Source organism: Hyperolius riggenbachi, chromosome 1 (assembly GCF_040937935.1).
Source record: "Hyperolius riggenbachi isolate aHypRig1 chromosome 1, aHypRig1.pri, whole genome shotgun sequence".
Lineage (NCBI taxonomy): Eukaryota > Metazoa > Chordata > Amphibia > Anura > Hyperoliidae > Hyperolius > Hyperolius riggenbachi.
This window is the reverse complement of record NC_090646.1, coordinates 579,733,204-579,760,275: the sequence shown is the minus strand read 5'-3', so window position 1 is coordinate 579,760,275 and position 27,072 is coordinate 579,733,204. Positions and strand designations below refer to the sequence as shown.

Genomic DNA, 27,072 nt, shown 5'->3' with positions numbered 1-27,072 from the left:
GGAGTTTTAATGCGTTGCTATGCATTTCACTCCATAGCAGTGCATTGTGAAAAGGCTTCAGTTTTTAGTGTATACTCTGAAACAGGCCATAGGGAAACATGGACACTGGACTGCACATCAGTTGTCCTTTCAGTTACAACTGATAGCAACTGATATAGTGCAAAAGGACCCTTCAGGCTTTGTTCACAGTGGTATGTTGCGATGTGGCATAATGGCCACTTTGTAATTTATAGTTTCTATGTCTTGCCACACTGCAATGCACCACCTAGTGCGGCATCATAATGCACTGCATTAACAGAGAAGCAGTTGGTTGTATGCTTCACTGTACATAACACAGTTGATAATGTGTGGCGCCACTTACCCGTTGTGTTCCTGCTGTTACAGGGAACACAATGCCCACTGTGAACGTAGCCTAATAAATACATTGGTGCTGCACAATATTTTTGCAATTTGTTTTGAAATGATTTTGCCATTTTTAAGCACACCTTAAAGGGAACCTTAACTGAACGGGGGTAAAGAGTTTCACTTACCTGGGACTATTACCAGCCCCCTGCAGCAGTCCTGTGCACTCTGAGCCGCTCTGGAATCCTCCGGTCCCCTGCTGTCACTTAGTTTCGTTTTTGACGACTCACCAGTCGGCCGGCCGCCATGCGTATTATTGGACACATTCCCTACTGCAATTAGCACTGTTGCAGACCGCAGCGTACAAAAATATGCGTTGCCGCATTCCGCACGCGTAGATATGCAGTATGGAATGCGTCCAATAATACGCATGGCAGCTGGCCGACTGGTAAGTCGTCAAAAACGAAACTAAGTGACAGTGGGGGACCGGAGGATTCCAGAGCGGCTCCGAGGGCACAGGACTGCTGCAGGGGGCTGGTAATAGTCCCAAATAAGTGAAACTCTTTACCTCCCCCCCACCCATTCAGTTAAGGTTCCCTTCAACCACTTGTCGACCGCACGCTTATACCGTGCGTCGGCAAAGTGGCAGCTGCAGGACCAGCGACGCAGTACTGCGTCGCCAGCTGCAGGCTGATTAATTAGGAAGCGGCTGCTTCCTGTCAAATCACGGCGGGGGGCTCCATGAATAGCCTGCGGGCCGCCCATGGCGGCTCGCAGGCTAAATGTAAACACAAGCGGAAATAATCCGCTTTGTTTACATTGTACGGCGCTGCTGCGCAGCAGCGCCGTAAGGCAGATCGGCGATCCCCGGCCAATCAGCGGCCGGGGATCGCCGCCATGTGACAGAGGACGTCCTGTCACTGGCTGCACAGGACGGATAGCGTCCTGTGCAGCCCGGATCACTGGGGGGGGACAGGTAGGAGAGGGAGGGGGAGGGAATGTCGCCGCGGAGGGGGGCTTTGAGGTGCCACCCCGCAACATGCCACCAGCAGGAGCGATCAGACCCCCCCTGCACATCATCCCCATAGGGGGGAAAAAAGGGGGGCGATCTGATCGCTCTGCGTGCCCTCTGATCTGTGCTGGGGGCTGCAGAGCCCACCCAGCACAGATCCCATCAAACAGCGCTGGTCCTTAAGGGGGGGTAAAGGGTGGGTCCTCAAGTGGTTAAGTGAAAAAAAAATTAAGTTACTTTCCTCAGTAGTAGGAAGCCTCTGGACCATTGGCTTCCCAGATCCTTCAGCAGCCCAACATTCCAGTGCAGGGTTCCTCTATCTGGCTCACGCCCAAATAAGATTCTTGCAGCTGTGCCTTGGGCGAGCGCATCTGGACAGGGCATGAGGAAGTAAGGTCTGCACATGCTCAGTAGAGCAAAGTGTTTGTGCATGGAGGAAAAAAAAAAAGCTGTGCATAAGCAACTTCGTTCTATTGGGCATATACAGGCCTTAATTCCACATGGCCAGGCTGGATTTGCCTATGCACGGCCGGGAGTGCAGAGAGAATATGAAGAGGGAATGGTGGCTGTTGGATGATCAGGGTAACCTGGATCAGTTTCCAAACACTTTATTTTTACCTTTACTTAATGTGTGATCTACGCAGTGTTCCCCAACCCTGTCCTCAAGGCCCGCCAACAGTGCATGTTTTGTGGAAATCCACAGTGGTAGTTAATTGGCTCTGCTGAGACACTAATTACCACACCTGTGCAGGTTTGTGGTTTTCTGCAAAACATGTACTGTTGGTGGGGCTTGAGGACAGGTTTGTGGAACTCTGATCTAAAGGACACCTGAACTGAGAGGGATATGGAGGCAGCCATATTCATCCTGCGCCTCAATTTCCCGGCGCCTTAACTACATGTACACCCCCCCCACACACACACACACACACACTCATGCCCCGCTCATAACAGTTGTGGCCACAACATCACCATTTGTAAACCATGTCGAAGGGACAAAGGGTATGAACTTGGGGCCCCCATAGCCCTGTGCTCCCCAGTAGTTATGCCTCTGACTCGATGTTTGGACTAATTCAATATCTGGAAGGAACACTAGTTTCTGCTAGAAGCACTGTGCAATAACGTCACGTATTTGCACAATGAATATATAAAGTGGAAACACGAGGGTAATGCAATCAGTGCAGCCAGAGATATCCAAGCCAGTCCTACAGCTCGTATGAAATAGTCAATATATGCAAAGCAATATGCCTGACGCAAAAGATTAATTATAACTAGACTCCTAAAGCCCAGTCAGTTTCACCACCTCCACCAGGTATTGTGTGAGAAGTAGAGATCAGCAGCACCAGGAAGATGTATTTAAGCTCTTTATTGCTTAACCACTTGCCGACCGCACGCTTATACCGTGCGTCGGCAAAGTGGCAGCTGCAGGACCAGCGACGCAGTACTGCGTCGCCAGCTGCAGCTTAATTAATCAAGAAGCAGCCGCTCGCGCGAGCGGCTGCTTCTTGTCAAATCACGGCGGGGGGCTCCGTGAATAGCCTGCGGGCCGCCGATGGCGGCTCGCAGGCTAGATGTAAACACAAGCGGAAATAATCCGCTTTGTTTACATTTGTACGGCGCTGCTGCGCAGCAGCGCCGTAAGGCAGATCGGCGATCCCCGGCCAATCAGCGGCCGGGGATCGCCGCCATGTGACAGAAGACAGCCTGTCACTGGCTGCACAGGACGGATAGCGTCCTGTGCAGCCCAGATCTCCGGGGGGAGCAGGTAGGAGAGGGAGGGGGGAGAATGTCGCCGCGGGGGGGGCTTTGAGGTGCCCCCCCCCGCAACATGCCAGACAGGAGGAGCGATCAGACCCCCCCTGCACATCATCCCCCTAGTGGGGAAAAAAGGGGGGCGATCTGATCGCTCTGTGTGGCCGCGGATCTGTGCTGGGGGCTGCAGAGCCCACCCAGCACAGATCCAAACAAACAGCGCTGGTCCTTAAGGGGGGGTAAAGGGTGGGTCCTCAAGTGGTTAAAGATAAAGCCCAGGGACAGATGCTGTTTCGGAGGTAAACTCCTTCCTTAAGCTGTATAGGCTCACTCAAAAGAGATAACCACAATGGCATTTATATACAGTTCCAATAAGGTCACATGGACCAATCAAATAACATCACAATACAAAACAGCATGAATGTCCAATGCATAATGAGAGGACCTGATGGGGAACAGATCTGTAAATCAACAGCCGTTACCACAGCATGATTTAAAGGGATACTGTAGGGGGTCGGGGGAAAATGAGCTGAACTTACCCGGGGCTTCTAATGGTCCCCCGCAGACATCCTGTGTTGGCGCAGCCACTCCCCAAGGCTCCAGCCCCGCCTCCAGTTCACTTCTGGAATTTCTGACTTTAAAGTCAGAAAACCACTGCGCCTGCGTTGCCGTGTCCTCGCTACCGCTGATGTCACCAGGAGTGTACTGCGCAGACACAGACCATACTGGGCCTGCGCTGTGCGCTCTTGATGACATCAGCGGGATCGAGGACACGGCAACGCAGGCGCAGTGGTTTTCTGACTTTAAAGTCAGAAATTCCAGAAGTGAACCGGAGGCGGGGCCGGAGCATCGGTGAGCGGCTGCACGGGCACAGGATGTCTGCGGGGGACCATTAGAAGCCCCGGGTAAGTTCAGCTCATTTTCCCCTGACCCCCTACAGTATCCCTTTAAAAAAAAGTGTCATACCCCTAATGGCCAATCAGCACTTATCAAGTCAGGAGGACCTGATGGGAAACCACAGCACTGTAATAACGCTCCTCCCAATTTCCCAGAGGGCAATGCGAGAAGCGTACTGCCGGTTTTTGGCTGAAAGTATTAGAGACACAGGATCAGCAGGAGAGTCAGGCAACTGGTATTATTTTAAAAGGAAAAACCCATATCCTTCCCAGTTTAGGTTCCCTTTAAAGTAAACCCTATGCGGCAGGGGAAAAATCTTACTTAACTTATCTAGTAGGTGGAAAGCCTCAGGAGTGAGGCCACAAACTTAAAGAGGGTCCAACTCAGCGGCTGCAGGGTCACGTTTCCTCTGGTGCTTTTTTACAATGCACTCCTGTGTGCATTTTTTTTTGTCGATTGCGGGCCCAAAACATACATCCCTTTCCGATTCGGCACCAGTGCTGCTAAGCCTGCAAAGCCGCAGCTGAATCACTACACTCGGGCCATGCAAGGTTATAGGTTTTCGGATGCTTGCTACAGAAAACTGCTGCATGCCAACCAGAATCACACCAGCATGCGTTTGACGTCAAGCCATTGTCTAAATAGGCAGAGATTTCCCATCTGGCTCGCAAGCAAGGAAAATCTACCACTTTGGACTTACCCGTATTTTTCAGACTATAAGATGCTCTTGACCATAAGACGCACTTAAAAACCAGTGCAAAAAAAATATATATACTAAACCTAGTGCATCCATGGTGAAGGGGCATCTTGTGGACTATGCCCCCTTTGTACCTCATGCTCCCTTGTACCTCTAGCAGGGTCGGACTGGGACACTGGGGGCCCACCAAAGAAATTTCAACCTAGGGCCCACACATCCCATGATTGTGGTGAAAAAAGGGCGTGGCCATGCACTGGAAGGTGGGCGTGGTCATGATGTATTATGGACAGGGCCAAATGTACATGATCTTAGCAGTAATTCAGAGACACTGCTGCCCAGCAAAACTTTACTTTATATTGAAGGAGGGGACTCTATGCAATGTCCTACTTTGCAGAGGTTGCGACCGCATCGGTGCCCTTGGGCCAAAGGGGCCCTGAAGGGCCCTCCCTCAACTACAGTATTACCTCTCTATTGGTCCTTTGCTCATAATAATCACTTATATAGATACTTTGAACAGTGGTAATCATTAAACTGTTTCCCATCCCCTCCTTGCACCTCTGACACTGTAGTTGCCATTGGCATGTATTGGTGCGTCGTATCAATTGTTATGTATAGAGTGCTTGGGAGGCCCCAATGTAAAACTTGCATCGGGGCCCACAGCTCCTTAGCTACGCCACTGCTCTCATCATAAGTGATTACAGTACTGCGAAGAGAATTTTTGTGCTGCAGGCAGCAATTGGAGCTCTTGTCAGACAAGGAGGGGGGACCACCAGAGACCTGAGGGGGGGGCCCACCGAGGGGGAAAAAAAAAAAAAAAAAACTGTACTACTGTGGCCCAGTCCGACCCTGACCTCTAGTGTCTCCATGTCATTCTCTGTCCCCCTTGTGTCCTCCTCTATGCCCGTGTCCTCCTCTGCATGGGCACAGTACAGGGAGTCCAACATTGTGGCGAGTTGGAGGTTCATATTGACAGGCGTTCACAAGTCAGGAACTTGTGAACAACATCATTGTTAACCTCCTTAGCGGTAACCCCGTGTGTGACACGGGGTAAGCCGCCGGAGGGTGCCGCTCAGGCCCTGCTGGGCCGATTTACATAATTTTTTTTTTTTGCTGGACGCAGCTAGCACTTTGCTAGCTGCGCCAGCACCCCGATCGCCGATATCCGGTGTGGCGCGCCCCCCCCCCCCAGACCCCTGCGCTGCCTGGCCAATCAGTGCCAGGCAGCGCCAAGGGGTGGATCGGGTCTCCCAATGACGTCCCGACGTCGGTGACGTCATCCCGTCCCGTCGCCATGGCGACGGGGGAAGCCCTCCAGGAAATCCCGTTCTTTGAACGGGATTTCCTGATCGCCTATCGCCGGAGGCGATCAGGAAATCCCTGTGCTGTTCTCTAGCAATGGGGGTATAGCCACCGATGGTGCTTCCAATTTCACATTTCCTTAATTCCACTTAATTACACTGGCCAGTAAAGATCACAGTTCAACAATAGCTCTAATCCTTCAGACTTCCGTCCATCTCAAAGTTTTCAGCGCTGTGTAAACAGTGTGCGACTGCAAGTGCTGATATTACTCACAACCTTGCTGCCATCTGCTCAGTCCTTCAGAGGGAGCTATGCTCGGGGCTCACGCAAGTCCATCGGCCCAACGCTGTATACGCATCACCTCACTTGCGCTAGCTCAGCTGGCTGCTCCGGTCTCTCATTCAGCATTACTTGCGGAGGTACATGATGTGGCCCGGCGTCCTGGGATGATGAGCGCTCACATGGTACGCCTTCACCCGCCCACTGATGCGTTTCGCCTCGCCCACAGGGCCTTTCTCAAAATGCCAACCCCACGCACTTTGAGAAAGCCCCGTAGGCGGGGACGCTGGGCCACATCATGTACCTCCGCAAGTAATGCTGAATGAGAGACCGAAACAGCCAGCTGAGCTAGCGCAAGTGAGGTGATGCGTATACAGCGTTGGGCCGATGGACTTGCGTGAGCCCCGAGCATAGCTCCCTCTGAAGGAATGAGCAGATGGCAGCAAGGTCGTGTGTAATATCAGCACTTGCAGTCGCACACGGTTCACACAGCACTGAAAACTTTGAGATGGACGGAAGTCTGAGGGATTAGAGCTATTTTTGAACTGTGATCTTTATTGGCCAGTGTAATTAAGTGGAATTAAGTAAATGTGAAATTGGAAGCACCATCGGTGGCTATACCCCCATTGCTAGAGAACAGCACAGTTTAGCGGATACTAATGGGAAGAAATGAACTGGTTTAGTGATCTCAACAATAAGCTCGTTAGTGACAGTGCACTGTCGGGCAGTGTGTGAGTGAGGAGGCCTCATGGTGTGCGCCGGGTGGAAGGCCCACAATTGTCCAAATATGATCGGGTAACCGATTGATTCGCATAGGCTGTGGCTGGGTGATCAATTCGGTAATATACCATCATGGGGACAGTGGGTGAAAATTATGCAAGCTCAAATGGTCCAGTTTGGTTTTAGGATTTTAAATGTAGTGTGAACCATGTTTCGTATGACTAATTTTGCAGACTAAAGAATATATAGGCACAAGCAGACGCTCTGGTTTATTGTATCTAGGTTGAATATTGTTCTGGGTACCTGAGTGCGTCTCCCCATTAACCACTTGCCGACCGCACACTCATAACGTGCGTCGGCAAAGTGGCAGCTGCAGGACCAGCGACGCAGTACTGCGTCGCCAGCTGCAGCCTAATTAATCAGGAAGCAGCCGCTCGTACGAGCGGCTGCTTCCTGTCAAATCACGGCGGGGGGCTCCGTGAATAGCCTGCGGGCCGCCGATGGCGGCTCGCAGGCTAGATGTAAACACAAGCGGAAATAATCCGCTTTGTTTACATTTGTACGGCGCTGCTGCGCAGCAGCGCCGTAAGGCAGATCGGCGATCCCCGGCCAATCAGCGGCCGGGGATCGCCGCCATGTGACAGACCACATCCTGTCACTGGCTGCACAGGACGGATAGCGTCCTGTGCAGCCCGGATCTCAGGGGGGGGGGAGCAGGTAGGAGAGGGAGGGGGGAATTTCGCCGCGGAGGGGGGCTTTTAGGTGCCCCCCCCCCGCCACCCACAGCAGGCAGGAGAGATCAGACCCCCCCAGCACATCATCCCCATAGGGGGGAAAAAAGGGGGGCAATCTGATCTCCCTGCCTGCACCCTGATCTGTGCTGGGGGCTGCAGAGCCCACCCAGCACAGATCAATCAAACCAGCGCTGGTCCTTAAGGGGGGGGTAAAGGGTGGGTCCTCAAGTGGTTAAGGGTGGTGCATAATTGTAAACACATGGCCGCCAAATGTGTGTAGGGAATATAGTATAATTTTTTTTAAGGTTAGTTCACAGTGCTCAGCTGCGTTTCAGACTAATTCTGCATGCCAACTCACTGCCCCTTACAATTCTATGGGCTTGTTCACAGTACTGTGTTGTAATTGATTGTGTTATTCTAACTGGCTGCACGCAGGCCTTGTATTATACTCTATGCTTAGTCTCCATTGCAGGTCATTTGCGTTATGCAACTGACCACTGAGTCCAGCCTTTGTTCTAACCACAAAATAAGGAGCAAAAAAAAAAAAAAAAAACCACAGAAACTATTGGCCTTGTGTGTCAAATGACTCTTATAATATAGGATTTGTATTTAATATGGGGCATTAAAAAATAAGAGACCTACACAAGAGATACAGGATGTCATAAAAGATTTATTATCTCTGTAAAATACACATCTGCAGCCTTTGTGTAGCACCAGCCATTCATGCTGGCCTACCAAAGACCCATATGGTAAAGTAGTAATGTACATTCATCTTACTTTATAAACATCTACTGTGATTTGGAATCACTACAAATAAAATACAAAGCATAGAAAAATATATTTACACAGATATTCAGTGAAGGTCTACAATACCGTGCATACAAAATCTAAGGCATATTTGTTTATACATTCATCGTTCAAATACACCAATTTTCACTTACACTTAAAAGTACAAAAGAAAAAAAAAATAATACATTTATTAGGCTGCCTGGGAAGTGCAGCTCTAGCTTTTTAACCATTCAGAACATGGGTAGGAAGACTACAAGTACTTCAGCCCTTTTTGTGTGTATAAAAAAAGTGAATACTCATGTAAGACATTGCATTGGTGATGTAGGAATGGGACAGTGGAATGCCACACCCACACAAAACCACCAATCGTTCTACAGATGTTTGTGCTCCGCCCACTGAGTTTATAAGTAAAAAGACGTTCAAGGAGAACCAGAAGGGCAAGATTTCAGGTGACTTGTGAGAGGTTTGCAATGCTGGGTGTTGAATAATGGTCAATCAGAATATTCATGGTAATGGTTTCATCAGTTTGCAGAACACTATTGGGATTGACACTTTGGCCACTTCCTTTCAGTTTGTTTTGAGTTTGGTTCAAACATATCTGACTGATCATCATGACGACATTATTCTAACTATACACAAAAGCACCACTATAGCCAAACCACTAGCTGCTGGTTAGTTCTTATTCTCTGGAATAACAAAGATATCCCTAACACAGTGTGGCAAGAAATGAACAATTCACTCCCTCAGTGGGGGATATCTAACTAGGATTTCCTACTAAGATTTATTCCACAAAAACAAGGTAACCAAGCAGAAAGCAGAAGCATAGTGAATCTTCCCTTGCTCCGACTGAACAAAATGAGATTGGTCTTTTATGAAATATTGCACATTGAGCACAGTCCTTAAAATCTACATTACACCATGACGACGACTATAACAATTCATCTGTAGGAGCAAATCACTTCTCTGACTTTCCTAAAAGCACTCCAGCTGGTCCTGGCTCTTTTTCACGCTTTCCATGTGACATGGAGAAACAGTTCCAAGATGACCACCTCTAACATTTGAGTATTCCACCCCAAAGTAAAGGGGCAGCTTTGAATGACAGGTCTTCTAACCACATACTGCAAGTTACCATAAAGGGGTGGGACAGCCAGCCCTTAGATGACTTATGATAAAATACCCTACCAGAGAGCTGAAGGGAATAACAGGATTGGGAACAAATCAGATGCCTCCCTGGGGAAGTGAATATGCTCTTCTCTTCCAACAACTGAATATTTATAACTCCTCAGAAACGGGCTTTATGAGTTCTATTTGAATTATTACCGTCTGGTTCAGGTGATACTACCCAACTTACACACAACTCATGCATCCAGTCTGGTTCAGGTGACACTACCCAGCTTATACACAACTCATGCATCCAGTCTGGTTCAGGTGACACTACCCAACTTGTATACAACTCATGTAGACAACAGCAAAAGTTACATTTTCAAAAAGGTCAGTCACTGGCTGCTTAGTAAAGGTTTCTGTGATCTTTATTTCCCCAGCCATATGGACGTCTTCCTCCCTTTTGCTGAAAGTGTAATGGGTAGATGAAACCAGTCAAAAACTTTAAATTCACAAAAGATATACCTGTACAAAACCACTAAGTGACTCAGTGCACCATATGTCTCTGATAACTGAAATGTCAAATTGGGTGGATCATCTAGTCATGGTTTACCACACAGCACTGCAATCGAAATCTCAAAGATTCAGACTTAAAAAAAGGCATCCTGGTTCTAAACAAAGGTTCTCTGTACAAAAAAAAAATATGCATTGTTTAAAATATAACTGGAAAATCAGTTTACCAACTGGAGTGCATGGCTTTGATCGGACAGCTGTACAAAAATATCTGCAGTGACGTCATGTGTCATTTAGCAGTTAAAATACAAGTTCGGTTGTACATTTTCTGCACCCAGAAAAGGATAGAAGCTCAGATATCTTCACATCTTTTTACTACAAACTTAGATACATGTTTAAAATCTGATATAAAAGTAATTAATGACTAAAGAGAGCAATGTAAATCTAAGGCTCATTTTAGATACAAGAGACATTGTATGTATATGGCATGCTTGAATTCTGTACATGAATGGACCACGGTAAGACAGTGGTGACCAGAGAATGCTTCTCAAATGTTTCTCAATGTTCCAGTCCATCAAACACTTGTACGTTCACCATGAGTTCCAGCGGGTTTACTTGCTGTTGTCATAGTTGTTGACCATCCTTTTGATGTGATTCAGCTTGCCCTTGAGTTGTTTGCAGTATTTTCTTTTATTCTTGTAATCTGTAGACTGCAAAAGCACAGGTGTATTAAATACAGACAAGCAACATAAAAATACAACTACTAACAGTAACATTATAAAAGGAAGGTGTAAGATTGAGAATTCATCATGGTTTGCCAGGACTAGGCAACAGAGTATAAACAATTCAGCACATCTGGCCTGGATATTTTATAAGTTGTCTGGTGTCACCAAAGTCATATCAGACCTTGAGGATTGTCAAACAATTAGCCAATTTTACCACTTCCATGTAGTAGGAGAGCTAACCTACACAATCTGTCCAAAGTATTCAAAAAAATGTTGGACCCTATACTACATGAAAGTGGTAAAAGTAGCCAAACCCGATTGGAAGTGGGAATGTACCATAAGTTAACTAGCTGCCTACAGCAAGACGTGTTTAAAAGGAGTCCTAAGTTTAGTTGAAAAAAAGTCCTAACTGTGGATGTGTGCTTTAGGGAACACCTCATGCTACCTAGTAGGGACACTGAACATAGTGGCTAGTGTACTGATCAAGGGACACGGGAGACCAGGGTTCGAATCCTGACTAGGGTCAGTACCCATTTAGTAAGTATAAATATTTGGAAAAAAGCGCTATGATGTGTAAGCTGCCGCTGTGGAGGCTGGTCCCAAGCCCCAGATTGTAAGAAGTAAACAAAAGTATACCTCAGCGCAAACTGCAATGGACTCTGCTGGGTACTAAGGGCTGGTTCAGACGGACGCTTGCGGAGCGTTTACCGCAAGCGTTCGGAACGTCGCGGTAAACGCTCCCATTCAAGTGAATGGGAGCGTTTACACCGAGCTTTTGCACGCTTTTACCCGAACGCGGCGTTCGGGTCCCGATTTTCGCGAGCGTTCGGGCTACCCCTGGAAGCAACATGCAGCTTCCAGGGAGCGGCCAACCGCGACGGCTAAATGTTCCCCTAGGGGGAAAAAAAACGCGACCGCATCAGAACGCGACCGAAGGCTACTGAAAGCCTGACCGCGCAGCTGCCGCAACGCCCCCAGACGCGACGCTACGCAGACGTCCGTCTGAACCAGCCCTAATACTCAAGCGTGTGTGAAGGTTGGTGACAGTTTCCAATGGGGGAAATGCTCACAAGACGTATCTGGCTAGCAGGCAGACATGTAAAAGTTGAATTGATACAGTACCTGCTCCCGGCGTATCAAACAGCACTGCCGCGTATACTAACAAGCAAACCCCTTTGTGCTTCAGGTAATCCCGACATCCGGAGCGAGCAACGCTCAGCTCACACGGAGTTGCAGCCTCAGCGTCGCACTCACGTCAGGTGACCAAGGACTTCCTGACGGTGCTTCCTATTGCGTTCCACAGATGGTCGTTGCTCTCCTTCCCATCAGTTGAAGTGTCAGCCTTACTTCCTGTCAGGGAGAGAGCGACACACAATAGTGTACACTGTGGATAAAGGAAACCCACGCCAGGGGGAGCCACTTACTGGAAAAATTATTGGTTTATTGCACATCAAAAATGTAGCCTCACATCCCGACTCGAGTTTTGGCCATTTGCCTTCGTCAGGAGGCGGGGCTACCAACATCTTGCCAGACTATATACATAAAACTCTGCCTCTCTCCAATAGCTAACCCCTACTACACGCAGGGGATCCAAAACGGCAAATTTTTTTTAAAAAACAATGCTTATAAGAACAGTAGATTCCCTCATGTGCTCCGCACCCAGGCTGCATTAAAGTGGACAGAGCTACAGGAATTTGTCTATATAAAATTATAAATTAAAACAGTTAGGGATTATCCCCACAATTCTAAAAATATATGTATAAAAATGCATATGGTTATTCATCTCTAATGAAGCAGTTCAAGTCTATATTAGCATTCAGACCTTTTGGGGCCAGGGTTTGTAGCTGGAATATCCACAGAGTCTCCAGCTGTGAAAGTGTCTTAATTACATCACCGCCCCTCCAATGTGGTTTTATGGTATCAATTCCATAACATTTTATGCCCCTTGGATCACAGTTGTGAGTTTTTAGGAAATGTTCAGGTACACTATGTGATTTCTTCTCAGGATGTGTAATGTTATAAATATGCTCCGAGCACCTCTTTTTAACACGTCTCCCAGTCCTACCCACGTACTGTAACCCACAGGGGCTTTCCAATACATAAATAACATTAATTGTGTTGCAAGTTATAAACTGATTTATTTTGAAACTAGCTCCAGTAGCAGAAGAAACAAAAGTAGTTACCTTTTTTCCCCCAAATTCACAGATCCTACAGACCTTAGGTTTCCTGCAAGGGAAGAATCCTTTTAAAGTTGGGAACATTGGGGGTCTGGTTTCCCTAATGCAGTTTCTCACCAACTTGTTCCCTAAATTATTTGGCCTCCTGTAAACTATTTGTGGTTTTTCTGGAAGTACCATCCCAATAACCGGATCCTCTTTTAGGACACTCCAATTTTCTGTGAGCACCCGTTTGAATTTCTTGTGATCCCGGGAGTATGTGGTGACAAACGTGAAGTCCATTTTCTCTGGTTGACAATCGCTATTCCGTGCTTTTTTTCACCAATCGTGCTTCTTTCCCTTCCTTCAACTTCCTGCTGTCTTTCTTCATGTATATGGATGGCATTGTATCCCTTTTCTATGAAACGTGTCTGCAGTACCTCAGACTGTTCCCAATAGTCGGAGTCCTTGGTGCAATTCCTTCGAATTCTGCAAAATTGTCCCCTGGGTACATTCTGCAGCCAGGGAGCATGATGGCAACTGGATGATTCAATATAGGAGTTCCTATCACTGTCTTTGAAAAACATTTTGTTTTCAATTGTTCATCCTCAATAAAGATGTTTAAGTCCAGAAAATTCACCTCTTTTTGACTATGTTCCACTGTGAATTGTAGATTCCACTCATTATTGTTTATATATGTGATGAAGGATAATAACGAGGACTCGTCCCCCTTCCAAATAAATAAGCAGTCATCAATAAAACGTCTCCATAGGACTAAAGGTCCGTCACTGTAAGGAGTTAAAAAGAGTTCTTCCCATGCTGCCATATAGAGGTTGGCCACACTCGGAGCATGCTTTGCCCCCATGGCCACACCCCTTTTTTGGGAATAGAATTTCCCCTCAAACCAAAAGTAGTTGGAGGCCGAGGAGAATTGGAACAGTTTGCATATGAAGTCAACCTGACTATCATCAGATGGTTTTTATTATGTAGTGTAGAGTGAATCACTTCAGCTGCTTTCTCTATAGGTGAGGAAGATTAACATCAAAAAGAATTTTATACAGAATATGGCCCCTGTGAGGAACAACAATGACCCTAAGGATCCGTTTACACACACTGGCCTAAAAAAAGTCAGTGTTCAATCCCCATTTAAATAATAACAAGTTCATAGAAGTTTTTAAGAAATCGATGTGTGATAAATTACAAGATCTAAAGACAGTTCATTCACCCTTCCAGGTCTAACTTCAGTATTGAGGAACATAAAACCGTGAAAACCATGGAAAAACAATCTATGGACCCTGAAACAGGCAGACAAAGGGGGTGGCCTGGTTGTGTGGGACACTGAGTTTTATTTGAAAGAAATCCATAAACAGTTGAATGATGTAGAAACCTATTCCCTGTTTAAACATGACCCCACATTGAGCTTTCAAAGAAAACTAGAGTTGTTATTAAAACAGGGCCTAGAGTTGGGGGTGTTAGGACAGCAGGAGTTTGATTACCTCAATATCAAACATCCGAGGATACCTGTTCTTTATGTACTGCCCAAGGTCCACAAGGACCCTGTGTCCCCACCTGGGAGACCTATTGTTTCTGGCATCCATTCAGTGGGCTACCGGGTGGGGGAATACATAGAGTTTTTTTTACAACCAATGGTATGACAAACTGGGTCCTATTTGAAGGATACTTTGGATGTACTGCTAATTTTACAATCCTTCAATGGGAGTGAACATGATTGGGATAAATATTTTCTATGTACAGCCGATGTGAAATCTCTCTATACATGCATACCTATAGAGAAAGCAGCTGAAGTGATTCACTCTACACTACATAATAAAAACCATCTGATTGATAGTCAGGTTGACTTCATATGCAAACTGTTCCAATTCTCCTCGGCCTCCAACTACTTTTGGTTTGAGGGGAAATTCTATTCCCAAAAAAGGGGTGTGGCCATGGGGGCAAAGCATGCTCCGAGTGTGGCCAACCTCTATATGGCAGCATGGGAAGAACTCTTTTTAACTCCTTACAGTGACGGACCTTTAGTCCTATGGAGACGTTTTATTGATGACTGCTTATTTATTTGGAAGGGGGACGAGTCCTCGTTATTATCCTTCATCACATATATAAACAATAATGAGTGGAATCTACAATTCACAGTGGAACATAGTCAAAAAGAGGTGAATTTTCTGGACTTAAACATCTTTATTGAGGATGAACAATTGAAAACAAAATGTTTTTCAAAGACAGTGATAGGAACTCCTATATTGAATCATCCAGTTGCCATCATGCTCCCTGGCTGCAGAATGTACCCAGGGGACAATTTTGCAGAATTCGAAGGAATTGCACCAAGGACTCCGACTATTGGGAACAGTCTGAGGTACTGCAGACACGTTTCATAGAAAAGGGATACAATGCCATCCATATACATGAAGAAAGACAGCAGGAAGTTGAAGGAAGGGAAAGAAGCACGATTGGTGAAAAAAAGCACGGAATAGCGATTGTCAACCAGAGAAAATGGACTTCACGTTTGTCACCACATACTCCCGGGATCACAAGAAATTCAAACGGGTGCTCACAGAAAATTGGAGTGTCCTAAAAGAGGATCCGGTTATTGGGATGGTACTTCCAGAAAAACCACAAATAGTTTACAGGAGGCCAAATAATTTAGGGAACAAGTTGGTGAGAAACTGCATTAGGGAAACCAGACCCCCAATGTTCCCAACTTTAAAAGGATTCTTCCCTTGCAGGAAACCTAAGGTCTGTAGGATCTGTGAATTTGGGGGAAAAAAGGTAACTACTTTTGTTTCCTCTGCTACTGGAGCTAGTTTCAAAATAAATCAGTTTATAACTTGCAACACAATTAATGTTATTTATGTATTGGAATGCCCCTGTGGTTTACAGTACGTGGGTAGGACTGGGAGACGTGTTAAAAAGAGGTGCTCGGAGCATATTTATAACATTACACATCCTGAGAAGAAATCACATAGTGTACCTGAACATTTCCTGAAAACTCACAACTGTGATCCAATGGGCATAAAATGTTATGGAATTGATACCATAAAACCACATTGGAGGGGCGGTGATGTAATTAAGACACTTTCACAGCTGGAGACTCTGTGGATATTCCAGCTACAAACCCTGGCCCCAAAAGGTCTGAATGCTAATATAGACTTGAACTGCTTCATTAGAGATGAATAACCATATGCATTTTTATACATATATTTTTATAATTGTGGGAATAATCCCTAACTGTTTTAATTTATAATTTTATATAGACAAATTCCTGTAGCTCTGTCCACTTTAATTCAGCCTGGGTGCGGAGCACATGAGGGAATCTACTGTTCTTATAAGCATTGTTTTTTAAAAAAAATTTGCCGTTTTGGATCCCCTGCGTGTAGTAGGGGTTAGCTATTGGAGAGAGGCAGAGTTTTATGTATATAGTCTGGCAAGATGTTGGTAGCCCCGCCTCCTGACGAAGGCAAATGGCCAAAACTCGAGTCAGGATGTGAGGCTACATTTTTGATGTGCAATAAACCAAGAATTTTTCCAGTAAGTGGCTCTCCCTGGCGTGGGTTTCCTTTATCCAAAGTGTACACTATTGTGTGTCGCTCTCTCCCTGACAGGAAGTAAGGCTGACACTTCAACTGATGGGAAGGAGAGCAACGACCATCTGTGGAACGCAATAGGAAGCACCGTCAGGAAGTCCTTGGTCACCTGACGTGAGTGCGACGCTGAGGCTGCAACTCCGTGTGAGCTGAGCGTTGCTCGCTCCGGATGTCGGGATTACCTGAAGCACAAAGGGGTTTGCTTGTTAGTATACGCGGCAGTGCTGTTTGATACGCCGGGAGCAGGTACTGTATCAATTCAACTTTTACATGTCTGCCTGCTAGCCAGATACGTCTTGTGAGCATTTCCCCCATTGGAAACTGTCACCAACCTTCACACACGCTTGAGTCTTAGTACCCAGCAGAGTCCATTGCAGTTTGCGCTGAGGTATACTTTTGTTTTTACCCATTTAGTAAGGAGTCCTTAGACTCCAACACTGCAGGTGGCCTCTGGAGTGCGCCCTTGTGGCTGCAGCTCTTTAGCGTTTTGAGTCCGACAGGAGAAAAGCGCTATACAAATGTTTGAATATTATTATAGCTAAATGCAAAACTAGTAAAAAATGCCAGAAAAGATGGAGGGAAAAAAAAAAAAAAAAAAAAGGTCTGTTAAACCATCACGGTTTTTTGTAGTCCTCTTATTGTTACTCCTCTTGATTTCATTAAAAAAAAAGCAGTTGAAACGGACTAGAAACCATCTGCAACTTGACGGACCAGATCAATACCCCTAAAGTTTAAATTGACCGATTTCATACTCAGATTTAAAAATAAATAAAGGTTCCTTACATTTTGAGCAGTTTTGTACGTGTCTTGTAGATGTTCTTATCGTACCATACATGATCTATGTACTGTATGCATTTAGGTACACACCATTGTCTATACTGTACTTTTTACAAAGCCACATAAAATGATGGTACCATCTCCTGTACGGTATATAATCAGGATTTTATCATTGCCGCTCACTTGCTCTCAATGTAAAACCATTTGTTCAAATTACATAACCTCACAGGTGCATTCATGTCCTTAGTGTCACTGGGGCAGGGAGTGGGTGGAGAAAGCAGTGAAGACAGTCACATAAGGCCACATTACACCCAGCTCATGTGCTGCAACAACATTTCTGTGAACATTTCTGTTACGGTAGGTCTGGATTGACTACAGAATGTTTTGTTAGCTGGAAACAATTGGTACAGTAAGGTGTGGAAGCCTCTGACCATACGGTGCATGGAAATATTCCAAGAACAAGAGCAGCACTAAGGAACCATGGCAAGGCCAAGCAAACGGCCTCACTGCAGACCAACTTGTATTGTCAGACTGGTTACTGGGGGATAGTCTGAATGCAATCCAATATACTATGCTTTATTACTAAGGAATAACTATTATAAGGCTTACGGTACATCCATATAACAAGGTTCCTTAGAGTGCTTTAATTTTGGAGAAGTTTCAGTCTTGCTACAATTACCATAAACCCTGGAAATGTAGTGCGTTTTATATGAAATTTCAATCACCCAAACGTTAAAAACAGTACTCAGGACACCCCATCTTCTTGGTTCAATATAGAACTTAAATACCCTAATCCTGCCTCCCAGCAGAAAGACCAGCAGGCTCACGGTGGATGGGTCCCTGTGATGAAGTCTGTGATAACAGGCACAGGTGATGCAGTGCTAAACCCAGGCCAGCTCTAGGTGCTTTACACCAACATCAATAATGCAAACACAATCCATAGAAGAGAAAGGTCTGGCACTATAAAGCTTTTATTTCTTCAGATAAAGAGCTGGTGCATAAGCATTACAAGCAACGTGGTATTCAGTTGCAGGCATAGCAAGTGCCCATACATTTTACATACGCAGTGCTGGGTGCAGGGTTGTGGCAGTGGGCGCCAGGGCGTGCATCCCCTAAGTGCCTTCCTTTGCCTTTATATACCTTTTCCTTTACCTTCCTCTTCTATGTGTGAATCCTGCCTCCCTGTGGAGGGGATTATAGGGACCCCCATTAGAATGAGTTATAGTTACCCATCACATGGACTGCCCTCCATCTCCCCAAACGGTCTTTCCTTCCATCTGTATCCAGCTCCCATCAGCACCCACGTAAATAGATGCAGATAGAAGAGCCAGATGGTAAGTGAGGTGAGGTATTTTGTATTTACAGTATACAACACTGACTCATTCTCAGGTGCTTTAGAGCAGTGTTCCCCAACCCTGTCCTCAAGTGCCACCAGCAGTGCATGCTTTGTGGAAATCCACAGAGGTAGATAATCAGCACTGCTGAGGCACCAATAAACTCATATGTGAATACTTGTGGTTTCCTACAACACATGCACTGTTGGTGGGCTCTGAGGACAGGGTTGGACAGCACAGCTTTCTATATCACTAACTGTCCCTCAGAGAGGCTCAACATACCCCTACCATAATCAAATACTCATTATGGTCTAAGATCAAGTTTGGGAAAGGGGGCACTTAAAGAGAACCTGTAACACAAAAAAAAAAAAAGTTCCCCTGGGGGGTACTCACCTCGGGAGGGGGAAGCCTCAGGGTCCCAATGAGGCTTCCACCTCCCCTGTAGCTGCAGGTAGTCCAGCGCTGTCTACCCCGAAGTGTCCCGGAATCCTCCCTGGACAAGGCTGACAAGCGCCGATTTATTTACCTTTCCTGGCTCCAGCGGGGGCGCTGATGCGGCTCTCCGCACAGAGATAGACGAAAATAGCCGATCTCTGTCGGGGCCGCACTACTGCGCCTGCAGCAATCGGCTATTTCCGCCTATCTCCGAGCGGAGAGCCGACACTGCGCATGCGCTGGAGCCAGGAAGGCAAATATTTACATCCCTGCTGGTCGGGGAGCTTTATCGCCGCCGCCATGGGACTGAGGAGGACGGGGGAAGCCTCAATAGGATCCGGAGGCTTCCCCCACCCAAGGCGAGTACCCCCAAGGGGAGTTTTTTTCGTTACAGGTTTTCTTTAACAAGTTATGTATGTAGGAGGGAAGCAGAGTAAAACCACGTAAGCATGGAGGGGTCAAACAAACTCCATGCAAGTAGTGTCCTAGCCCAGTTTAAACCCAGTGATGCAAGGCAAGAGTACCATTAACCACACAGTTCAAAAGAAATGCTCAGTGTTTTATTTGTTGAGAGACATGGCTATACTTTTTAGGTTTCTCAGGTCAACTTATACACACGTCTTCCTATTTTCCAACTTATACCCTGTAGCAAGTTTAAAAACTTACTAAGGCCAAACCAACACACACGGAAAATATTAGATTTCATTGAAGGATTTCATTAAGCAAAACAAAATATGCTTACCGATTTGATATCCTTAAGATGATTGTATTCATCAGCGGCAGCCTGTAATATAAGATTGAAAAGGCATCTATAAGCAGGTGTTTAAACTAACATGAAAAAAATAAATAAAAGACCAACAACAAAATATGGTTAACACTCCTGATATATCTATGTACTGTATATTATTCCATGTTTTTCTCCTGACTGAACTATGACCTAATATTTGGAAATCCTATTGTGTCACTTGCGCTGGACAAACAGCCCGATAAAAGTGATCACTGTGGGAATCCATCCCAGGTCATATAGGGGTACAATAAGCATTGGCAATTACCAACATTTGTGACCAACAGGGATTTTCTCTTTTTGTTGTACACGCAAAAGCTATTCAAGTTTTGGGTGAGCAACAAGTATACTAACGTCATTATTGCAAGTAAGCGTACTTTTAATAATAGGCTCTGGAAAAATCCAATCACTTCAGACAATCAGAATTTTAAATAGCACTAAAATCTCAAACATGGCTTTGAGACATTATATATTCTTAATTTCTTGAAACTATGGAAATTTCCCCCATATTAATTATTTTCCCAATAATGTTTTAGGTTATATATATTAAATTAAAGGGAGCTGAATCGAGAGGTATATGGAAGCTGCCATATTTATTTCCTTTTAAACAATACCATTTGCCTGGCTATCTATGCTAATCTTTGGCTGCAGTTGTATCTGCACCACACACCTGAAACAAGCAGCTAATCTAGTCAGATTTTTGTCAGAAACATCTGATCTGTATGCTTGTTCAGGGTCCATGGTTAAAAGTATTAACCACCCTGGCGTTCTGATTAAATCGCCAGGGTGGCTGCGGGAGGGTTTTTTTTAAATAAAAAAAAAACTATTTCATGCAGCCAACTGAAAGTTGGCTGCATGAAAGCCCACTAGAGGGCGCTCCGGAGGGCGCCCAGAATAAACAAGGAAGGCCGCAATGAGCGGCCTTCCTTGTTTTGCTTATATCGTCGCCATAGCGACGAGCGGAGTGACGTCATCGACGTCAGCCGCCTCCGATCCAGCCCTTAGCGCTGGCCGGAACTTTTTGTTCCGGCTACGCTGGGCTCAGGCGGCTAGGGGGGCCCTCTTTCGCCGCTGCTCGCGGCGAATCGCCGCAGAGCGGCGGCGATCAGGCAGCACACGCGGCTGGCAAAGTGCCGGCTGCGTGTGCTGCTTTTTATTTCGTTAAAATCGGCCCAGCAGGGCCTGAGCGGCAGCCGCTGGCGGTGTTGGACGAGCTGAGCTCGTCCAGACCGCTCAGCTGGTTAAAGGCAGAGAATCAGCAGTATAGCCAGGCAACTGGTAATGTTTTCAAGGAAATATAGCAGCCTCCATATACCTCTCCCATCAGGTTCCATGTAAAGGAGAGAAAGACTGGGAGGCGGGGACAGGGGAAAATGTAGGTGATGAAGGTGGACAGACAACCAACGACCTAGAAAGTACACAGTTATTTAGATTGCTAGAGTTCTGCTTTAAAGACATTTTATTACAACTCTTAAAAGGGAAGGTTCAGGGAAACCTGTAAAAAAATAAAAATCCCTATCCACTTACCTGGGGCTTCCTCCAGCCCGTGGCAGGCAGGAGGTGCCCTCGCCGCCGCTCCAGAGGCTTCCGGTCGTCTTCGGTGGCGGACCCGGCCAGGCCGGCTGCCAGGTCGGGCTCTTCTGCGCTCCAAGGACGGGCTCTTCTGCGTCCCACGCGGGCGCGCTGACGTCATCGGACGTCCTCCGGGCTGTACTGCGCAGGCGCAGTAGTTCTGCGCATGCGCATTACAGCCCGGAGGACGTCCGATGACGTCAGCGCGCCCGCGTGGGACGCAGAAGAGCCCGTCCTTGGAGCGCAGAAGAGCCCGATCTGGCAGCCGGCCTGGCCAGGTCGGGTCGGCCACCGAAGACGACCGGAAGCCTCTGGAGTGGCGGCGAGGGCACCTCCTGCCTGCCACGGGCTGGAGGAAGCCCCAGGTAAGTGGATAGGGATTTTTATTTTTTTACAGGTTTCCCTGAACCTTCCCTTTAAGGGATAAATTCTGTTCATATTACTTCAGGTGTATCGCTCCATGGAGCTTGTACATCAATGATGTCACATTCCTCTGGGTATTCCAGCTTTATCCCATAGGAAGACAAAAACCTTATCTTTTTTTTTTTTCTTTTTTCATTAGCCTGCTCCTCATGCATCATTGGAAAGTAGAGCTCCTCTCCTGCCTTGATATATGAAAGCCTGCAGCTAATAGTATGCTAAAGCTGGAAAAATAAATCTAAGCACAGAAAATGTCCCACTTAATTTGAGAAGGTTTGGGACTACTGGCACTACCTGTCTGGCTGATGGGACTAAAGACTGATTGGGACTGCAGGCATGCACAATTCACACTCACTTTGTGTACTTTTTATGCTTGTTTTATGGAACTATTTCAAGGTTGTGCATATTACTACTTTGTTTTGTTTGCTTATATGCAAGGTTTTGTATCTAGGGTGATTTTGCACTTTAGGTCTGTATATTCTGTGTTACAATTGCACTTTACTCAATAAAGAAGCTCTTCATAAAATATTTTATGGATATTGCCTGTGAATATGGAAGTCTGCAAAACACAGGAGTGTTGTGCTTCTTGACCTTTATCTCTACAAAGGCAGGACTGAATATAAACTCCATAAACCACTGTACAGTATAATATACTGGACGCACGCAAATAAACTACGATATACAGTGATGAGCGAATATAGCCATTTTCGTCTTGCTATAATATTTGCAAAAATGTCAGATCTTTGCACAGATGAGGATATTGACGAAAAACATATGGACATAAGAAAACATTTTCACACAGATGAGAATACTTGAGAAATATACTGTATTTTCTACAAATGCATTGAAGTCTATGGACATGAGAAAACAAGTTCTGGTTTTCCTGAAAAATTAGCATCTCGCAAAAATCAACCAGGTAAAAAAATGTAAGGCCACCCCCTAATATTATAGTATTAATATAGAATTTTCATACACATATTCCTAAAGACCGTACCGCATAAGCCTGGCTCCCCTCTGGGTGTGCATCCAGTTCTTCATCCAGCGTGGCCAGGGATTTAGTGACCTCATCTAGTTCAGCTTGTAGCTTCTTGTATTCCTGCAGGCCAGTGTCAAACTCTTTCTTGTAGTCCTGTCTCTGATAGTCTGAAGTGATGGGAGGATATTCTCTGTACAGCGAGAGAAAAGAGAGCAGTTACCGTATATACTCGCATATAAGCCAACCCCCCACTTTTACCTAAAAAAACCCTGGAAAAAATGATTGACCCCCATATAAGCCGGGGGTAGGAAATGCTGGCCGCCTTGTTACCCTAGTGTGTCCCAGTATAGCTAGTAAAGTGCCCAGTATGGGTAGTTAGTGCCTCAGTATAGCTAGTATAGTGCCCAGTATTGGTAGGTAGTGCCCCAGTATAGCTAGCATAGTGCCCAGTATCGCTAGCATAGTGCCCAGTATCGCTAGTATAGTGCCCCAGTATCGCTAGTATAGTGCCCCAGTATCGCTAGTATAGTGCCCCAGTATCGCTAGTATAGTGCCCCAGTATAGCTAGTATAGTGCCCCAGTATAGCTAGTATAGTGCCCCAGTATAGCTAGTATAGTGCCCCAGTATAGCTAGTATAGTGCCCCAGTATAGCTAGTATAGTGCCCCAGTATAGCTAGTATAGTGCCCAGTATAGCTAGTATAGTGCCCAGTATAGCTAGTATAGTGCCCCAGTATAGCTAGTATAGTGCCCAGTATAGCTAGTATAGTGCCCAGTATAGCTAGTATAGTGCCCAGTATAGCTAGTATAGTGCCCAGTATAGCTAGTATAGTGCCCAGTATAGCTAGTATAGTGCCCAGTATAGCTAGTATAGTGCCCAGTATAGCTAGTATAGTGCCTAGTATAGCTAGTATAGTGCCCCAGTATAGCCAGTATAGTGCCCCAGTATAGCCAGTATAGTGCCCCGTATAGCCAGTATAGTGCCCAGTATAGCTAGTATAGTGCCCAGTATAGCTAGTATAGTGCCCAGTATAGCTAGTATAGTGCCCCAGTATAGCTAGTATAGTGCCCAGTATAGCTAGTATAGTGCCCAGTATAGCTAGTATAGTGCCCAGTATAGCTAGTATAGTGCCCCAGTATAGCTAGTATAGTGCCCCAGTATAGCTAGTATAGTGCCCCAGTATAGCCAGTATAGTGCCCCAGTATAGCCAGTATAGTGCCCAGTATAGCTAGTATAGTGCCCCAGTATAGTGCCCATTATAGCTAGTATAGTGCCCATCATCGGAACCCCCCGCCGCTTCTTCTATTCCCCTCTCCTGCTCGCTCCATAATTCACAGCAGCGCTCTTCACGGCTGCTGTCTGTGATGAGGCAGAGAGCGCGGCTTCCTGTAGCGGCGAGGTGTATCGCCGTTGCTATGGGACCCAATCTCCGCCTCATCACAGACAGCAGCCGTGAAGAGCGCTGCTGTGAATTATGGAGCGAGCAGGAGAGGGGAATAGAAGAAGCAGCGCCGGTAATAGCAGCGGCGGCCGCAGGGGATGGGGGGGGTTGTGGGGACGCGGTGGTGGAATATGGGGAACCACATGGCTCGCATACAAGCTGACCCCCCAACTTTTGACCCACTTTTGGAGGGTCAAAATCTCGGCTTGTATGCGAGTATATACGGTATACGCAGAGAAAAAACAAACGACTTCAAGACAAACAACATTTATATCGCTCTTCTCCTGGAGGACTCAAAGCGCCAGAGCAGCAGCCACTAGGTGAAGCTCTACAGGCAGAAGCAGTGTTAGGAAGTCTTGCCCAAGGTCTCCTCACTGAATAGTTGCTGGGTTACTGAACAGGAACAGCGAAAATTCAAACCGTGGTCTTCTGTGTCAGAGGCAGAGCCATTAGCCAGTACACTATCCAGCCACTCTTCAAGCCTAGTCACAGCTGGGACCAAGTCAAGTGAACGCAATCCAGCAACTAGTCTACTTCATTCCTAAACATCTAGGGAAAGGGGTAATGCTTCTGTGGCCAGCTACTGTCCCAAACTTTTTTTGAAACCGGTTTCTGGCTCTAAATTCAAAATGAGCAATTTTTTTTTTTTATAAATATTTTTCCTCAGCTTTAACATTTATGTTTTTGTATTCTCAATGAAATATAAGGCCTATAGTATGTGGAATCTGATGGTCACAGCCATTTTGGAATCTGTAGCAAAGACAACTGAAAACTGTGACCCCCCTGTAGAGAGACAAGTGCCTCCAAGGCTAAGCCTGACAATCCATATTGAACTGAAGAGCGATTTGTGGAATTCCAAATACATTCCTGAAACGTCTGTCTGCATTACTAGCAAAACTAATGTTATCATAAGAGATCATGTACTGGAAGGACCTGGGTGCTGGAAGAAGCCTGCAAAGTGAGATGCAGATGAGGACTATCCACTCAGACTGGATATTTGGCTTATACAGTGTTCCCCAACCCTGTCCTCAAGGCCCATCAACACTGCATGTTTTGTGGAAATCATTATGCTGGGAACACACGGTTCGTTTCTGCCGTGCGTTTCTGCTCTCGTTCATTTTTTGCCTCTGGATTCAGCACTCGATTCTTATTTTTTTTTAATCTTTTTCCATTCACTTCTATCAGAACACGAGCGGCCAAAGAACCGAAAGGGAGATCGGACATGTCGGAAATGATCTATCGAACCATCAGCTTAAAAACGAACCGTGTATTCCCAGCATTAGAGGTAATCAGCTGTGCTGCAACACTAATTACCTCCACTGTGATTGTGTGTGGTTTCCTGCAAAACATGGCCTGATGGTGGGCCTTGAGGACAGGGTTGGGGAACAGATGTCCCAAATTAGAGCAGATTCTGGGCAGTGCATTCACCATACAGCTTCTGGTGAAAGTATCTGAATTCTTAAAGGGAACCTGAGGTGAGAGGGATATGGAGGCGGACATGTTTATTTTCTTTTAAATAATGCACATTGCCTGGCTGTCCTGCTGATCCTTTGCCGCTAATACTTGAAGCCACAGACACTGAACAAGAATGCAAATCAGAGGTCTGACAAATCTGACAAGATTAGCTGCTTGCTTGTTTCAGGTGTGTGATTTAGTCCCAACTGACCAGATATGTCAGCAGGACTGCCAAGAAACCGGTATTGTTTAAAACTAAATAAATATGGCACCTTCCATAGGCCTCACACCTCAGGTTCTCAGTCCAGAAGTCATTTGTTAAAAGGTGATCTTTGTGGTAAAAAAATCCCCCTCTGCCCACACACATAGTGTTGGAGTCGTTTTAAGACTTGACTTTAGGCATAAGTGAAAAGGTTAGAATTAGTGCTTTGCATTCACTAATGGAAGGTTTAAAATTTGCGTGCAGGTTCAGGCCAAAAGGATAGACTAAAACAAGGGAATAATAATAATAATAATAATAAATATAAATAATAGGGAACAGTCTTGGGCAGAAATAAAAATTAAAGCATAGTGTACGGGTAAAATATTTAAGTACAAGGAATTGGAGACTAATGGGATATCAAGTATTTTCAAGTATTTTTTTTTTTTTTTTACATCAGTTCTCCGCATCAGGCCACCAATGCAGACACAGCATAGCTTGAGAATTATTCTAGGTAGCAGCCCTATGTGGGACACTTGGATCTAGATAGGCCGAGAAGCAGCCCAATGTTTTTAATTCTTTTGCATTCATCGTACCTGTCCCAGTCGTCATCATCATCCAGCTCTTCCCCGGACTCTGCCCCTGTGTTATAGTCTGTGTCGTAGTTATCGTTGGGAGACCTTCTGGCTCTTCCTGGCTTCTTCTGGCGAGGTGGAGGCTTCTTGCTGGCATCTGAGCTGCTGCTGTAGGCACGTGGAGAAAATCCAGACTCATTTTTCACTGGAAACTCTTCCTCTGGCATCCTAGTGAAGAACAAACAAAGACTGGTTATTCCTGTTTTACATTTTATCCATGGTCCTATGAGTTACGGTAAATCACAGTAGCATGGAAACTCTGCAGTAGTCATCACATTGTCCACAATAAAGCCATCACATGCAACTGTGAGCAGTTTGTAGATAGTCCTTCCCAAAAACTTCCATTTTCTTTAAACATTTTATAAAGTTAAAGTTAAACAATTTCACATCAGATCAGGGCCAAAACCTTCCATTTCAAACCTGCTTGCACAA

General features: G+C 45.9%; 1 protein-coding gene across 2 annotated transcripts in view; it reads right to left on the bottom strand.

Annotated features, from left to right (window-relative positions):
- Positions 1-8,379: 8,379 nt before the first annotated feature.
- LOC137527564 (occludin-like) overlaps positions 8,380-27,072 on the bottom strand; it is a 70,588-nt gene continuing 51,895 nt past the window's right edge. For both annotated transcript variants that reach the window (XM_068248135.1, XM_068248142.1), the window contains exons 6-9: positions 26,602-26,808; positions 22,929-23,100; positions 19,901-19,942; positions 8,380-10,842 (exon numbers count right to left, since the gene is read on the bottom strand). In XM_068248135.1, the coding sequence (XP_068104236.1) occupies positions 10,744-10,842; positions 19,901-19,942; positions 22,929-23,100; positions 26,602-26,808 (520 nt within the window). In that variant the 3' untranslated portion in view covers positions 8,380-10,743. The remainder of the gene's footprint in view (positions 10,843-19,900; positions 19,943-22,928; positions 23,101-26,601; positions 26,809-27,072) is intronic.